Raw genomic sequence first — 18,068 nt, 5'->3', positions numbered from 1 at the left:
CCACATCTAGGTTATTGATAAATTGATTACTTTTACTTAAGACAACAATTCTTCAAAACAATGTGAACCAGATGCTCCGCAGGGCGTAGCTTTATACGACCGCAGAGGTTGAACCCTGAACGGTTGGGGCAAGTATGGACACAACATTCAAGCTGGACTCAGCTCTAAATTTGGATTGTGATTAAATAGTTGACACAGCATAGGTTTCTGACACAGAATGAATGTGTTCTAATGAACTTAAAATTTTTGTTTTCTCTTAGAGCAATTCACTATGCTGTTGAATATTAATCCTCTCAAAAAAATGTTTGAAGAAATTTTCTTTTTTATTTATGAAATCTCAAATGAGAAAAATTGAACCCAATTTTTTTAATCACATCCCCCTTTCCCTTATTCCAAAACTAATCTCAATTAAAATTTCTAATGGAGTTTGCAACAATAACTACTCATTTAAATACATCATAAAATATTAAGATGTAAAAAAACTGCTTGTTATCACTGAATGGTAAAGATTATTTTAATTTATCAGTTGGTAGTAAAAAGTGAATATACATTGTATATTGTATATAACAAAGATTTAAGTTGATTCTGGACAAAGAAAGATAACTCCAATAAAAAAAAAATCTTGCTATAGCACAATATTTTGCAATTAGATATTTCTTGCTTACTATTCTGGACAAAGAAAGATAACTCTAATTAAAAAAAAATTTGCTATTTCACAATATTGTGCAATTAGATATTTCTTGCCATTGCGCAATACTGTGCAATTGAAAAGACTTGCTATTGCACAATACTTAATATAATAATTTTAGATCCTGATTTGGACCAACTTGAAAACTGGGCCCATAATAAAAAATCTATGTACATTTTTGGATTCAGCATATCAAAGAACCCCAAGATTTCAATTTTTGTTAAAATCAGACTAAGTTTAATTTTGGACCCTTTGGACTTTAGTGTAGACCAATTTGAAAACAGGACCAAACATGAAGAATCTACATACACAGTTAGATTTGGTATATCAAAGAACCCCATTTATTCAATTTTTGATGAAATCAAACAAAGTTTAATTTTGGACCCCGATTTGGACCAACTTGAAAACTGGGCCAATAATCAAGAATCTAAGTACATTTTTAGATTCAGCATATCAAAGAACCTAACTGATTCATTTTTTGTCAAAATCAAACTAAGTTTAATTTTGGACCCTTTGGGCCCCTTATTCTGTTGGGACCAAAACTCCCAAAAATCAATACCAACCTTCCTTTTATGGTCATAAACCTTGTGTTTAAATTTCATAGATTTCTATTTACTTATACTAACGTTATGGTGCGAAAACCAAGAAAAATGCTTATTTGGGTCCCTTTTTGGCCCCTAATTACTAAACTGTTGGGACCTAAACTCCCAAAATCAATACCAACCTTCCTTTTGTAGTCATTAACATTGTGTTTAAATTTCATTGATTTCTATTTACTTAAACTAAAGTTATTGTGCGAAAACCAAGAATAATGCTTATTTGGGCCCTTTTTTGGCCCCTAATTCCTAAACTGTTGAAAACAAAACTCCCAAAATCAATCCCAACCGTTCTTTTGTGGTCATAAACCTTGTGTCAAAATTTCATAGATTTCTATTAACTTAAACTAAAGTTATAGTGCAAAAACCAAGAAAATGCTTATTTGGGCCCTTTTTGGCCCCTAATTCCTAAAATGTTGGGACCAAAACTCCCAAAATCAATACCAACCTTCCTTTTGTGGTCATAAACCTTGTGTTAAAATTTCATAGATGTCCATTCATTTTTACTAAAGTTAGAGTGCGAAAACTAAAAGTATTCGGACGACGACGACGACGACGACGCCAACGTGATAGCAATATACGACGAAATTTTTTTCAAATTTTGCGGTCGTATAAAAATCATCTTCAGATAGCTGCAGAATATTTTGTTATATGAGCTTGGTAAACATTATTTTCTAGATACATGTTTTTCAGTGGTATTTCTTTACCTTTTAAAGGTGTTTAGTTATCATATTGTATGCAAATAGCAAAGGCAAATTTCAAAACAAAACAATTTTGTTGATTGTAAATCAAAACTATTATCTAACATGTTTTTTGTTTGTATACCCTTTCAGTTCCCCCTTTTAAAAATGGCTGGATCCACCCTTGTCTTTAGTGAAGCTTACATACCTGAGCAAAAGAATCTTCAAACAGATTGTCTCTTGATACTGTGATTTTAACATGTCCTGGTAAAGCATTGGATTGACATAGATATCTAAACTGTCCTAACTTCCACCGGAAACTTCTCTCATACTGAATGGGAACACCATATGCTCCTTTGGGTCTGGAAAAAAAAGATTGAAGATAAATGGCATAATATTAAAGAACCTTAACAAAAACTATCTTTGTTCAATTTCTAATCTCAAAAATGGCCAATGTTTCAGTGTCATCTTAAAACATTCCTTGAATCATAGTAAACATGGTTAATATAAATGTATTTGTCATTACAGACATGACAGAACACCCAATTCTCAATTACTGCCAACAAACTGTGGAAATATTCATCAAAGGGAAAATCATATGCTTAAAAGAGTATAAAATATGATACAATAAAATATCTGACAAGAATTACCAGCAATGTGTGGTCACCTTTTGGTCTAGATTCAATCTTTCATTACAACATGGGTGACTTGTGCTAGAAATGGTGTTCTAGATTTTATACATTGTTTCATGAAGATCTGCACATCATGTTCATTGTAACATTGTAACATTGATAGACTTTGGGATAGATAAAACTGTAAACCAATTCATTCTTCAAACATGTGTAACCCTGCCATATTCATAATATATGTATGTGCCTTTTTTTTTAAAAATTTAATGCACAGGAATATAGGTATGTAAATGTTTTATAGTGTTGACTATTGCTCAAAGGACAAAAGTCGCGTTTACAAATATACCTCCAGTAAAGAAGCCACTGGAAAATTTTGATACTTTTCTTCCTTTCCTTTGAAGAATCAATGATTATATAAGACTTGATTGATTCCTAACTTTCTCTTCCATTTTGTACTTAATTTATTCCTTTCATTTTCTTTAACCTATGTTAGCTAATCAGAGAAATGCCTCTACATACAACATGTACAATGGATTTGTGATGGTGAATTGAAAATCAATTTTCAGATTTCATTGTAATTCATTAGCTAATACATAGTTTTATCCATTTTTATTGATTATTTCAACCTTGTAATCAAATCCCAAAACAAAAACCACACCCAAAAATAACTTGCCCCCATTGAGAGTCGAACTCAAGACCCCTGGTTTACGAGACCAGTGCTCTAACCACTGAGCTATAGGGGCAGTTATGTATGCCAAGCTTATCAAGGCTATACATACATTTATAATATATTATTGATTAAATCTATATTTATGTACATATAGTTAGTTTCGGAGATATGAGGAGTAGGTAACAATACTATAGTCTGTTTCATTAAATCAATTTTTAAATCATTTAAGATTTGTCATGCAGAAAAAGGGTCATTAGTTTATTAGTTCTACATTTTAAACTAGTCTTAAGCCTTTTACCTTTTGGTCACGATTTATTAACATACAAATAAATACATTTGGCAGCTTGCCAATGACATTTTACATAAACCAGGATAAGTAAGAAGTCCAATGTAATTGTTATGTATAGGACAGGAAGTATTGATTTCATAACCCAAAACATTAAAATGCAAATTTCAAGTAATGGGGAAAAAAACGTTTTTCTAATTACAACAACTATTCTATAATTTACACAACAGTTATATCATGTATATTGTCAATTATGTTTTCCTTTTCAGTATTAACATTTTACACTCATGGGATTAATGAAAATCTTTAAAAACAACATTTGATAGAATTTAATAACAAAATACAATGTCATCCTTAATATTGACCTTTAAAACTGTCACGATATTCAATATATGGAGAAAAAGAAAATATATGAACAGTAATAAATGTACCAAAATAGTTTTTATTCAGTCAAAAAATGGTTTGGTACATTACACAAATATATTGGTTCCTCTATAAGAAACATGCAATAACATTTACATTTAGGGGGCAAAAAGTAGGACCTATTATTTGATCACTATTTACAGTAAAGACAATATTTTCTGGTTGCTAGTTTAATTATCCCATCATGTATGTTCCACATTAAAACAGCCTTTTAATAAAAACCATGTAACATAAACTACAGTTATTTAAAACAATTATCTAATCAATAGAAAATAAATGTAATAACTATGGCTCAATCAAATATTACCATAAAACCTTTTAACAGGGTATTTTTTTGCATTAACTTTAAATTTTTATACTGCAAATTAAATGGAAGAGTAATGAAATAACTTCAAAGCTGATTTTTTTTTTCTTGACAAATATTTGACTGTACAGGGTATATAAAAGTCTATCAAATATTCTATTGTCTACATTTATAGTAACTTATACATTTAATATCTTTGTTGGATTGGTAAAAAAATTAAATTTAATTTTTATAAATCTTATGTCGTGTTCAATAATTTCATGAAACAAGAATGTGTCCTTAGTACATGGATGCCCATCTCCTACTATCATTTTCTATGTTCAGTGGACTGTGAAATTGGGATCAAAACTCTAATTTGGCATTAAAATTAAAGATCCTAACATACATATCATAAGGAACATGTGTATTTAAAGTTTCAAGTTGATTGGATTTCAACTTCATCAAAAACTACCTTGTCCAAGAACTTAAATATGAAGCAGGACAGATGAATGATCGGACAGACGAGCAGATGAACAGACAAATGGACACATTGATAGAAAAAACATAATGCCCATGGGTGGGGCATTAAAATAACCTTTAAAAAACATAGGTTATAAGCTATAACTTGAAATATCATTTATCTGCACTACAAATATTTAATCAAGTATTGTAAGAGAGAGATCAGAGAGGTTGTACTCATAACATACACTGCCATGTACTGGCACATAAACAGCTTTAAATATCAGAAATGCAACTCATAACTAAACATTGCCTAATCAACACATATAAGACCATTAATTAAGAGTTGTCAGGAAGAACATAAAGTAGATAGTACAAATTTCCCCCTAAAAGTTCCTATGCATAAAGCTCTAACTTTAAAAATATAATAATTTGGTTTATTTTTTATGTAATATGAAAGCTGAAAGGACATGGGGTCTATGTAAATCCCTTTTGGAATATTTGTCTTGAATAATAACAAATATATATGATATTGAATTTAAAAGGCATGATTGCCTGTTTCACGGGTCAATGGTACCAGTTTTTTGCTAGGGATTGGAAATTTGTGGAATCAATACTTAAGTGCTCCTTTCAAATACTCATATTAATGCAAATAATATTGGTGAATAGTTTCCTTGTTATTGTGGTAATTGTTTGTTTTATTATCTAATTACTTCACATTGAGCAAAACAAATAAGATTTTAATCACTTTCATGACTTTATTACATCCACAATCAAAAGTATTTACAAAAGTTAATGATTCATGAACTGTCTATCATTGTACAAATATCATCACTGTCAGACAAAGTGTCTGATGATCAGTTCAATGAGGCTTATCACACAGAAAGTATTGTTGTTATTCTGAAAGACAATTTTGAATACTTCATCAGATTAGTCTATCAGGAAGGTTAATTTTTAAAAGTTCAGCAAATAACGAAATATTCTTGGAAGGATCAGACATTTGTCAGATGACCCATGTACTGTAAACAGACGTCTGGAAATAGTCTCTAATTTTTATGGTGTGGTTATATCACACAAACATTGTCAAAATCTGAATAATACTACTCTAGTACAATTTTTTCAATTCAAACTTGTTTTGCCAATAGCTATGTTTAGTCATTGTAAGTCTGAGATTTACAAAACAGGAGGTCATTACATTTTTACTGCAATTTTAAAATGAACTTTTTGTCTTTCAAACTAAGTTGACAGTGAAAACTTTTTATGTTACAACTAAGGGAAAATATCCAATGATTTATGATGTACACCATTGTATACTAATAAGAGAGAAAAAGTGATGAGTGGAAAATTATCAGTTCTATACATGCTATAAGTATCTGAGTAGGAAATTTGCAGATGAGTAATCTATCTTCTGAGCAAGTACATAATGTACTTATTTCACTTCTGCACAAGCCATGTATTGCTTTGACATGCATGAACATACTAGCACTTTGTTTAAATTCAACAGTCAAAGGACCACCATGACATGTCTTGTAAAATATATTTGGTCCTGTTGATTTTTGTTAACTCTGTAATACATTTCTAAGAAAAATTTGAAGAAACATCAATTTGGTCCCGTAAATTGCCAAACATCAATTTCAATGACGGACTTAAATTAAATAGCTGTGGCTATAGAAAATGACATGATTTAACATATAAAGCAATGGGGCCAAGAATTTGTGGCTTTATTTAATATTATTATTCATGTATATACCTTGTGTTTACATCATTCAAAATTTGTGAGATATTGGTTAGACAACAGTTACTATCATACACTTTGCATTATTATGTATATGGGCATAATGAAACAGGCCTGTCTCTCAACCTTTACAGAAAGCTGATGAATCAAAGATATAAAGTATTGTGGATGAGCTGGAGCATGTTCAATAGTGAGATATATTGTCGGATTACCTGGAGCACGTAACATAATGAGTCTGACAATAATTTATATTATTTGATGGATTGGAGCATATTATATAAATATTATCTAAATAGAATTCTATTTATGTAGCCAAGAAAAGCTTTTCCTCATACAATTGGTGTTGTAAAAGTTCAAGCTATCAGCAACCAGGAAGTAGCTACACATCGTTTGTTAAAATTGTCTACTTGGTACAACTTCCATTGACTTCACTTTATCAAGCTGCATATCTAATATAAAATCATTTCCTTTCATAGCAAAAAACTAAGACGAAATTTTCTTTGTGCAATAAGTATTGTAAAATTTCAAACGATCAACAAAAAGGAAGTGTGTACACAGCAGATTACTGGCTATTGTCAAGCTGCAGAACAACCATTAAATCATTGCCATTCATAGAAGCCATTTGATGGCAAACTGAGTCATTCGTTTATTAGACTAGCTTTCGCCTTCAGTGACGCAGGTCACAACAGACTTCTTTGTATTAAAAACCCTGTAGCATACTTATTGATGAAATAAGAGGATAACTTGTTGTGCACTTTCTAAAATGATTCATTATTTAGTACATAAAAGGCAGGGTTCTCGCTAAGGATTTTTGAAGGCTTGTCCAGGGACTCATCATTTTTAGGTATGATGAGTCCAACAGCAAGAAGAAAATATTTTATTGCAATATAAAGTAATATTTTAGTCCTAACAGAGCAATGAAATGAAATCAAATTCAGATCACTTTTAAACTTTTGCTATAAAATGATGATATTTGTGTTTAACTGTGTTCAGTTTATACAAAATATTTCAATCTTGATGCATTTGTGGACTCACCACTTTTGAAAATGGCGAGTCCAGACAGATTTTGATGAGTCCAGGACTCATGGACTTGCCTTAGTGAGAACCCTGATAAGATTCATCAAAGGAACATATACACAACCAAGATATAAACTGGACAAAGTGATGCCACGGCACTCCACTCTGAAGTAACTGTATCAAAACAAATGTAGGACTTTCTTTGTGATATTTTAGTATCTGGGAGACACAAATGATACCCCTGCAGATTCTAAAATACACAAAGTTGATCTAAGGAACACATGGCTCTATTGTTCACTATAGGACGAGTTATGAGAAACACAAAAATAATCTACTCACCCTTTTGACTGGCCCCCTCGTGGATCTTGGAATGTGGTAGTTTTTGTGTTGTGATCCACAAAGTATCTGACGCCGTCTGAAGTGTATCTCATCTCCCATCCTTCAGGTAAAGGATCCTCTTGTATTATACTGGAACAAAAAACATTTATTGATATAAGGTCATACAATGTTGCTTTTAACTGAAAGGGTCATGTAAATAAGGAGAGGATATTCAATTAGAGGGTAGGGGTATATTATATGTCTTTTTTTTATTCAAATTAGGATAAATGACATTTGCAGTTAGCACCTTTTCCAGAATTAAGCACAATAGGGGAGGGGGAGGCACCCTGACTCCCTGTTAAATAAAATTTTCATTTAAATCACAATTTTTACCAATTGTTAAGAAAGATGAAAGCAATCATATTTAATTAATTTGAGACTCTCAAATCTCCCCACCCAATAAATTTGAGAACACCCATTACCTTGTATTAAAAAAAATTCTGGTATGCAACTCATTTGAAATTTTTAAGGATATACAACAAGCTCAAAAAGGAACAATTTCACAAAATTCTCACCATTTTCTATATTTTTTTTCTTTTGTTTGACAAACACATACCCTCTCCCTTCACCACTACACACACCATCAAGATAACACAACATAGAAAACCCTGATATTATTCATAAGTATTTTTACAAAAGCAATGATTTGTTGAACAATAGATATTAGTAGGACATTAATCTAGATAATTTAGATAAACTTACCCTTGGGTTCTTGGATCTTCCCATTGTGTTGTTCTATTTTTATGGTTAACAAAATATACTCTTCCGTTAGGGTCAACTCTCTTTTCTGTAAACATAAAAAAAACAACATATCATATTTTAAATTACAAACATGACCCTACCTACATAAACAGAAAGTTTGAGATCTTATTGATAGACGTTACAATTACTCATATTAAAATTGTAAGATAAAGTATTCAAGGTACTAGACCTTTGTATCAAGAGGTCTTTATAGAATGAATCTAAAAATCATTAGCATATAAACTAAAGATCCTCTTTTATCATATCATGTATATTAACACATATCATGTTATATATATGTAAACAGTTGCCAGATAATATTAGAGGGAAGTTTTAAATCTCTATTAAACTATTTTAACACTGCCAATTGTTCATTACCCTGGCCAAAGATGGAAGCAGTTGTCCAAAGTTATATATCAATATTGTTTTGTCATTTAGGATAGAAGATTTCTGAAAGTCTCTGTTAAAACTTCATCATTTATAAGTTGACATATTGTGTAGACCATATGTTGAGCGCAAGATGTTTTTTTTTTGTGTCATTGTTTTAGAGTTGACTCCATATCTCCTCTTATTGTATATTTTAGACTTACCCCAGCCTTCTGGTAGTGATCCTAAAGGATCGTCCTGTACCATTGTAGCTGGATTAGGAAACAAGAATCTGTTCTGTAAGTTTTCCAATGCCATATTTCTTTGATTCCTCCATGAATCCCATTGATTATAATTACTGATAATGTCTGTAGTGGGTCGCTGCCATGTTGTTGTTCGACTGTTGTGATCTACATAGTATACTCTGCCTCTATTGTCTACTCGCCTTTCCCATCTGGAAATATAAGTGTAAATGCCATTAGCAAACATTTCTAATTTTATATACTTTTGAGTTTTACTGTTAACAATTGTCCATCAAAATTTTCATTTAGTACACATTGGGATAACTGGAGATTGAGGAAAAATATCATGCTCAGGACCAAAGCAGAGCATCCCCTCATAATTACCCAACTAACATGGAATGATTATTTCTCTGTTAACCAAGAATAAAACTTGGACCTTTGAAAAAGTGCCTTGGAACATGTTTACAGTGTTAACTGTAGATATATGCTAGACAAGAGATTTATAATGTCATCATCTTTAACCTTTTAAATGATGTGACCTTGACCTTTGAACTCAAACCTATTTGGATTCAATCATTATCCAATAACATGATGCTCAATAAAAAGTAAGGCTAAGAGCTTGTCGTTCCTAAATGCATCAACCTCTTTAATCATATTTAACGTAACTTGTCATCTAACAGGGTTTCAGATTTGCCTTCACTTGCTATAATCATAATAATAGGATAGTATGTTATGAAATTTCTCATGAAATAATAATTTTAAAGAGAGCACTTTTTTCATTCTATTCAGAATTATGGAGATTCTAAACATGCTGAAAGCAATAATAATCCTAATTGTTTAAAAATATAATTTGGAAAATAACTTTTCCCTGATGAATTCTTACCCTGGAGGTAATGGTTGTGGTCGTTCCCATGTTGTAGTTCGTGTATTATGATCAACATAATATTTTCTTCCATGGCCATCTGATCTCTCTTCCCAACTTAAAATAAAGAATGAAAGAGATCAAGTCTTGGATGTTAAAAAAACACATGTTTCAAGCTTAACGTGCACAGTGAAATTAAAGAAATTATTCATACATTTAAATATGTTGTGTTTTTTTATTTATCTAAATTTGAAATTTGAGTATTGCAAATTATTTATGTCAACCAAAAATCAAAATTACAAAAAGTCTCAAGTAATTTTATTTTTTCAGTACAAGTCTCTAAACACCTTACATGTGTAGTATGCTTATTCCCTTTTCCCATCAACAAGGGGGGATAACCTATATACATACCCTGCAGGAAGTGGTTCTTCCTCATTGTTATTATTAGTGCCTGCATTGGGTGCTGGCGGGTCCCCTGCTGGAGGAGCTAGATTCCCTGCAGACGAAGGTGGGGGATTCCCTGGAGGAGGGGCGAGTGGTGCACCAGCAGTACCATCAGATGCTCCTGCCCCATGGACGTCACCATTCTGTTGTGGTCTTGATGACGGACTATTTGTTGTGGACGGTGTTGTATCTGAAAGAACAAAACAACTTAAAATCTATACTTTGCAAAGTTTTTCTTTTAAACCTGTAACCCACTTACAATACTTTTAATGAAAATTCTCATTTTTAAGCTTATGAATCTTTTTAAGTTTTTGAAGCTATAAAAACGATATATAGATTCTTAAAATCTGCAATAACATCTAATAAATAATCAAACATGTGTATATTTTTTCTTCAAAATTCCTACACTCATCAAATAAATTAAAAAGCCTTCAAAGCTGTTACTCTTATGTAATGTTTTAAATAAAAACTTACTTAATACAAATTGCATTCTGTATGTTGTTGTTTCATCCTTTCTTGTTTTAACTAACATATTGACAAAAATATCAATAATTTTAAATATCATTAATGTATTGGATTCTTCAAAGTAACAGTAATGTTTATAGGAGAATCTGCAATATTGGTTGTTACATAAACGGTTCTATAGCTGTACTTACTAGCTGAGCCTGAGGCAGCTCCTGATCTGTTTGGGGGTGGCGGCACAGGAGGAGCTCTTCTATTTGAAGATCTGCCACCATCAGCTGGTCGCCTTGGGGTATTGCCACTACTAGTACTACTTCCACTGGCAACTTGACCTAAAATTCAAGTGAAAATATCAGACAGTGCTCAATTTTTTATCATAGTCACTTTAAATATGAATTTAATTGACTGTAACATTACAAGTGTATACACTTCAACCTTTAAACCTTTAATTTTTGTAGATTTTAGTAGATTCAAATTTGTAAATAAGAATATCTGTCGATGTGAAAAATATTGTTTCAAAAATATTCAAACAAACCCAATTGACAGCTGCTTCAGAGACAATGAGAGAAATTATCTACTTCGGATAATTATTGATTGGTAGACTATTTTGATACTCCAGTAAACATGGTAAAAGTACTAAGATGCATTTTTTATTTATAATTTATAATACAATTTTGTTTTCTCATGTTTCTTTTACCCTTATTTTTTTATACGGGTAATAGGTATCTGTTAATATTATTCATAGCTTTTATAATTATAGTATGAACATTTATCTTTAAATCTCAATAAAAATTTTTTATGTTTTTCTTGTAATGCTGGGTTGCTGTTTCATTAATATTACCCTAAACAGGCTGCATTTCCTTTGTTTTAAGCTTGATACATCTTATATTAATATCTCACTAGATTAATAATCATGTCAGAGTTTACCATGAAGTTGTATCTTACCAAAGTACAAAGTATCATCATAAACATAGGACGTAAAATACAGGAAACATTACATTATTAATTTGGATAAAATTCTCAACATATCTATACGCACCATTGGTATGAGACTGTGCATTTCTGCTGTGGTTTTTCTTTGGAAACTTGGTCATGTTGACATTCATGCCATGTAGAGTAAGAGAAATCTCCCCCGTTTTCCCTTTCCCCTCCAAAGTAAGTTCTGTTGATTTGGTAACATGTTCCACTGCAAGAACAAATTTATATTACAACTTCACAAATTATTTTCAAATTTTGATATTAGATACTGCTATTCTTTCTTATTTCATCATAAAACCTTTGAACATGATAATGTACATACATATACACAGAAACAATTATATAGCCAGAGGTGCAGGCCAAAATATTTTATATATATGTAAAATTTACATTTATAGGAACTGCTGGCACAAGAAAACATCTGGATAACTGTTCTACTACTGCAAATTTATAGTTTGATGTTAAAATGTCTGCCTGCAGGATATAAAATCTATGGATGCAATCATTTTGCCATCTACAGTGCAGTCCTGTGTATCCGCGCAACTAAGACTTATGACTTAACTTCATTCAACTGATAAAACCAATATTTGGATAATATTGTGTGAGCACATTCATAACATACTTTTATTTCATAAAATATTCTGTTTGTATGGTTTCACCCTCAAGATTTTGTGTATTGTGTGTCCAAAATTGGGAAACCCCTGTTCTGAGAGTTCCTCCAATGTCCTGTGATTTCGCGCATGCCTTCCAAAAATAGCTTATTTTGAATAAAGGAAAGATTTTTTACTCCGAAATATAGCTGAATTTGAACCAAGAACACTGCTAAGGATGCAGAGCAAAAATTATTTCAATCTGATATAAATTTGACTTAAATAAAACAAATATTGTCTGATGATGTTATTTTTTTAATGGAAGTTGGCCAAATATTGTAAATCACGGGATTGCTGTAATTCTTTAACTCTTGAACTTATCAATGTAATTCTTTTTTATCTCTTCGGAAGCCTAAAACAATAACACGAACGATTTTATTTGTGTTACTGTGTTGATATGACGAAATCAGCTAATGCGCGGTATCAGCGGCCACGTGGACACCAGGGACTCCCCTGTACATGTTTTCTTGATTCAAATATTTTTACCTAAACTGTATAGTGTTTATAGATTCGTCTAGAGTAAATTTCTGGTCATGATAAAAGATACGAAACTCTAATGGAAAGAAAACACAATATCTCAAATGATTCTATGCACAAGAAGAATTTTTTCTAGAGATGGTCTAAAAAATTCCTCTTTAGAAGAAGAAAAATGCCATGCACTCTCTATACTGTACAATTTAAAGCCTTAATTAGTGTACTTACATTTGCCCCGATTTTCTAGAAGTATTCCATGTAACTCCACTGATGCTACTCCGACCAAGGTAGCTGCTCTGAATGTGTTGTTGCTAAAAACTTTTATATCTAACTTGGAATAAGGTGTCACCAACCTGTCAATGAAAAAATATATTTTCTGTAACTAAAAACATGAAAAAGGCTGATGTGTACATATAAACATGATAAACTACTATTCAGTTAAGGACCTCTTACTATGAATAGACAAAATAAAACAGACGTCTCAGAATGTGTTTAAAAAGGCAGTTGTATCATCTTTATCTTTTAGGGTTACAAAACATTTAGGGTTACAAAATGGACTCTGAATTATTTTTCTAAATAGTAATACTGTAAAAACAAGATCTCAATGCATAAAATTTCTTGCAAGAGGAAAGTGCATGCATCAACAGTTAGTTTGGACTGTACATCCTACTAGTGGCACTCTCTCGGTTCTGTCAACTGTTTGCATGAAGGACGAGTTCTTGTTTTATATGTGATCACAACCAATGTTTTATTATAGCTTACAAAGTAAAATCTTCATCCCATTTTGGTGTTAGTGTTTTCTTTAAGATTTCTGTTTTCCTTGGAGGCTGACTATCAACACTTATTTCTGCATAGGGATCGGGTTTGGAAGGAACAAGTCCACCAACTGTTGAAAGCTTTGATGATAAAACTGTAAAGAGAAATTTTTAAAACAAATGTAAAAAGTTTTAAAAAAAAAACATCTTTCATTATGGTAATCTATAAGACATGTACATGTATCTACATTTTTACTATGTTGCTGACACAAAGAGGCATTGTCTCAAAAAAAATATTCTAACATAAATTAAAAAAATACCTCAATTAATCAAAATTACAGTTAAAACCTATCATAGCGATAAATTCCAAGATACTGCCCAATCAATCAAAGTTACAGTTCAAGCCTAAATTATGTAAATAAAGACACATTACCTAATCAATCCAAAATTACAGTTCAAAAGATAAATAAGATATTTCACAGTCATAACTTTTGTTTAATACATTTCTCATAAAAAACATAAATAATGACATTTTAACTGGATGCTACAATATTTTCATACCATTAAACTTAGGTTTATCTTAAGTGCAACAAGGTTTCCTTTAGCAAATAATTTTTATTCAAAAAAATTCCCATGTTAACTTTATCTTTATTTCTATTGTCAAAATCACTTAATGTTTTGATACAGGTAGCAAAGTTCTGAAATTAAAACTGAAGTTTATTTTCAAATAATTGATTACAAAAAAATAAAAATTTAGAAAGAATTACAACAGTTTCAACAAAAAACTTAAACATATATCTGACATTGATTTTTATCAAATGTATAAAAAAAACTAAAACGAATAACAACTTTTTTCTGTGTGCTGAAATGTTGCTATAGTATTTTAAATAACAATTATTCTTCTCCAATCAACAGCACACAGCGCAATTACACATGCTGTGAGACAACATTTCCTCGTCAATATGTAAATGAAACCAAACAGGCAAATGTTGTTCTCTCTGACAATTGAGAATATTCTAAAAGTGAGCTTCTTTTGTCCCGAATGTTTGTATTTTGAATAAAATATATGAATTACAATAAATTTCCATTTAAATATAATCAATGACAAGATTGCTATGTTCATACCTATATTTCAATTACTGATTGATTATCAATAAATATGATGTAATAATGTGAGAGCTGTAAGAACCTATTCATTAACTATTTATAAAAGGAATTAATTATTCATTTTTAATATACATAATAAACTATATGAATCCTCTTTCACAAAAGAGGAATTGACTTAAAAAATGTAACTTAATTTGTTTTAAGACTATTTTTTTTTTTTTTTTTTTTTTTGAGAAAAAGGGGGGGACTTTTTGTTGTTATCCTCCTTATGCATCTAATGAACTTAAGAAATGATTTTTAATATGTATATATTAAAATCAATGTTTGAGATGCAGGAAATCAAAATACAATGAAACTGCCTATTACATTAGTTTGACAGGATCATGTTTAATCAGCATGATCAGTGTAAGAATGTTTGACATTTGCAGACACTAGACACAATAGCCAATATTCATTATATTTTATTTGAAAAGGGTGTTCATCTTTGGGTTGGTGTAAAAAGAGTCACTAGTAAATGCAATCTAATGTGGTATGCATGTCAATTTTGAATTCAATGATCCTGATGATTGAACAAAAATCAAAACAGACTTACTCTTTTCTCGTTTTTTATATAGATTAGACCGTTGGTTTTCCCGTTTGAATGGTTTTACACTAGTAATTTTGGAGCCCTTAAAAGCTTTTTGTTCGGTGTGAGCCAAGGCTCCATATTGAAGGCCGTACATTGACCTATAATGGTTTACTTTTATAAATTGTTATTTGGATGGAGAGTTGTCTCATTGGCACTCACACCACATCTTCCAATATCTATTATGTACTTCGGAAATGAGCTAATAAGCTATTGTGCAACATGTACAGCTCTAGGTAAATTTGTGTCATTAACTTCATTTTAACAATTGTTTCCATTGATATTGCACATAGACCCCCATACTTCATTTGTACTTGGATTATATATTCAATGAAATATTATTGAGACTTGACATGGTGTCGACCGTGAACAAGGAAACAATATTTATATTTTAAGAAACAACCCTAAAGAAAGAACATTTGCCGACGTTTTTGGCAAAAACATCAAATCTAAATTTTCAAAAAGAACATATTTGAGTATTGAGTCTTTTTCTATAGAATTGAGCTGATCCAGAATTTTTCTCAAAATATTGACTATGGAAGCACTTGACTTCATTATAATTGAAAGCATATATATATATACTATTACTTGACACAGTACAATGTATCACTAGTTAACAAAACATATCTTGGAAGACTGCAATACATTGCTGTGCATATAAACATGATAAATGATTAAATTTAAGTTGAAAATCTCTATGATCCAGATTTTACTACCAGTATGTCTTAAACTGAGAGTTAACAATGATCCATATTACATGCAAATTGGGCCAAGATCACATAAACCTTGCCAGATGGACATTTTCACCTTACAATGCAATCATTCAATCAATAATAATTTTTTTTTATTTCTTATACATTTGTAGAACCATGAAAAAGAGGTCATGGAAAGCAGATCTAGACATATAGAAAGAAACTTGAACAGAAGGCATCTGTATGCAAAATATGAAAGCATCCATTTCATCTACACTCTAAAATATAAAGTTTTATCACTGTCATACCCAGTGTTCTAGGATTCCCATTACCCGTTATCCGGGGTAAGTGGATTAGGACAACGGGTAAGTCATTTTTTAGCCTTTGTCACCCGGTGGTAAGTCAATTTTCAAGTTCGGGGAAGCCGAAAAACTCTTGAAATTTCCCGGTCCTCTTCAATTTTCCCATATCTGCTTTTTATTTTTATTAAATCACGAGAAAAAACTTTGATAAAAGATCGAAGATTTTGTCGATGTCTATCGGCGCTTTTATTCAAGCACTCGTTTACTAGGTGTAATCAAGCGCAAAAGAGACCACGTTCTTCTCCTACTATTCTAAAAGTCGGTCACGGTGTCGGTAAAATCGTAAAATCCGGATTGATAACTGGTGCTTAAATCGGGACATAAACGATTTTTTTTCTTGTCATCGGAGGAAAATAAACTTACAGTTGCATTTATTATAGCTCTTAATAAATGACATAGTAATAACTATAACATATTTGTCAAATTTAGTAAGAAATCGTTTTTTTTAAATTTTGTACAAAATTCAATCGTATCCGAATCCAGCTTTGTTCAGACAAACTTCACAACATATAATTTAAAGCATGTCATAAAAGTTTTTAAATTTAAAATCTATGTGCAACAAATGACTTATTCTTAATCATTAATGTTCAGTGAATCAGCCTGAAAAATATTCAGTATTTTATAAAGAGCATGTCTGATTTTTAAAAAGAGTTGCATGTAAGTCCCTTATTTTTTTTACAGTGGATTATTGGTATGAAAGTCAGTGAAGTACTGTTATAGTTCAATGTACTTTTCTGGTGGTATAGGTATATAGTTACAATTAAGCCATATATTTCAAATACTTTTCAATACACTTTAGTCATCATTGCTTCATACAAAACATCATTTGACATCACAAAAAAGGGTACTTTCTGAAGCATGAAAAAGGTGCCAGGAAATGGCTAGAATGCAGGATTTTGCATCATTTACCCCAGAGCTTCTGGGGGCCTTGAGCGGCCCCCAGACCCCCCCCATAAGGGCGGCGAGCTTTAGCGGATTTAACTTTTAGATGTGGGTAAGTAATTTTTTTATTGATCTTACCCGTGGTAAGTCAAGGTGCCAAAAAAATCCTAGAACACTGCATACCTGCTGAATTACATTTAGTACTCTTTATGTTTTTCATTCTGAACCATTTATTTCATTAAAAACAAATATTCCATTTCAAAATATTTGTCAAAGATTATTTATTTGTATACTGATTTTCAATCAGCTGTCACAGCACCACTCTAAATGACAGTTTAAGACATAGATGTGGAAACAAGGTCATTTAATTCTCAAGGCCAAAAATGAAACAAAATGACATGTTGGTTAAAAGGAATCCCAAAAGGATACAACTGCATGGTCTTCATGGTCTTAATAAAAACAAATTGATTTTCCTTTTATTCTCACCACTTCTCCCTATGATTCTGAGGCAGTGTTCTGGAGAAATATATCTTTTGATACAATTGCATAAATTCACAACATTCTTTGTCAAAAGTCACCATG

The 18,068-nt window shown here is 31.3% G+C and overlaps 1 protein-coding gene across 1 annotated transcript in view; it reads right to left on the bottom strand.

Moving 5' to 3' along the window:
• Positions 1 to 18,068, bottom strand: part of LOC139522951 (NEDD4-like E3 ubiquitin-protein ligase WWP1) — a 31,907-nt gene that overhangs the window by 10,761 nt on the left and 3,078 nt on the right. Inside the window, exons 3-12 of the mRNA XM_071316633.1 lie at positions 13,826 to 13,973; positions 13,292 to 13,416; positions 12,001 to 12,147; positions 11,156 to 11,293; positions 10,467 to 10,689; positions 10,077 to 10,172; positions 9,176 to 9,405; positions 8,547 to 8,631; positions 7,806 to 7,934; positions 2,173 to 2,326 (exon numbers count right to left, since the gene is read on the bottom strand). Of these exons, the coding sequence (XP_071172734.1) occupies positions 2,173 to 2,326; positions 7,806 to 7,934; positions 8,547 to 8,631; positions 9,176 to 9,405; positions 10,077 to 10,172; positions 10,467 to 10,689; positions 11,156 to 11,293; positions 12,001 to 12,147; positions 13,292 to 13,416; positions 13,826 to 13,973 (1,475 nt within the window). The remainder of the gene's footprint in view (positions 1 to 2,172; positions 2,327 to 7,805; positions 7,935 to 8,546; positions 8,632 to 9,175; positions 9,406 to 10,076; positions 10,173 to 10,466; positions 10,690 to 11,155; positions 11,294 to 12,000; positions 12,148 to 13,291; positions 13,417 to 13,825; positions 13,974 to 18,068) is intronic.

Source organism: Mytilus edulis, chromosome 5, assembly GCF_963676685.1.
Source record: "Mytilus edulis chromosome 5, xbMytEdul2.2, whole genome shotgun sequence".
NCBI lineage: Eukaryota > Metazoa > Mollusca > Bivalvia > Mytilida > Mytilidae > Mytilus > Mytilus edulis.
The sequence above is the reverse complement of the archived record's forward strand: the minus strand, read 5'-3'. Positions and strand labels throughout refer to the sequence as shown.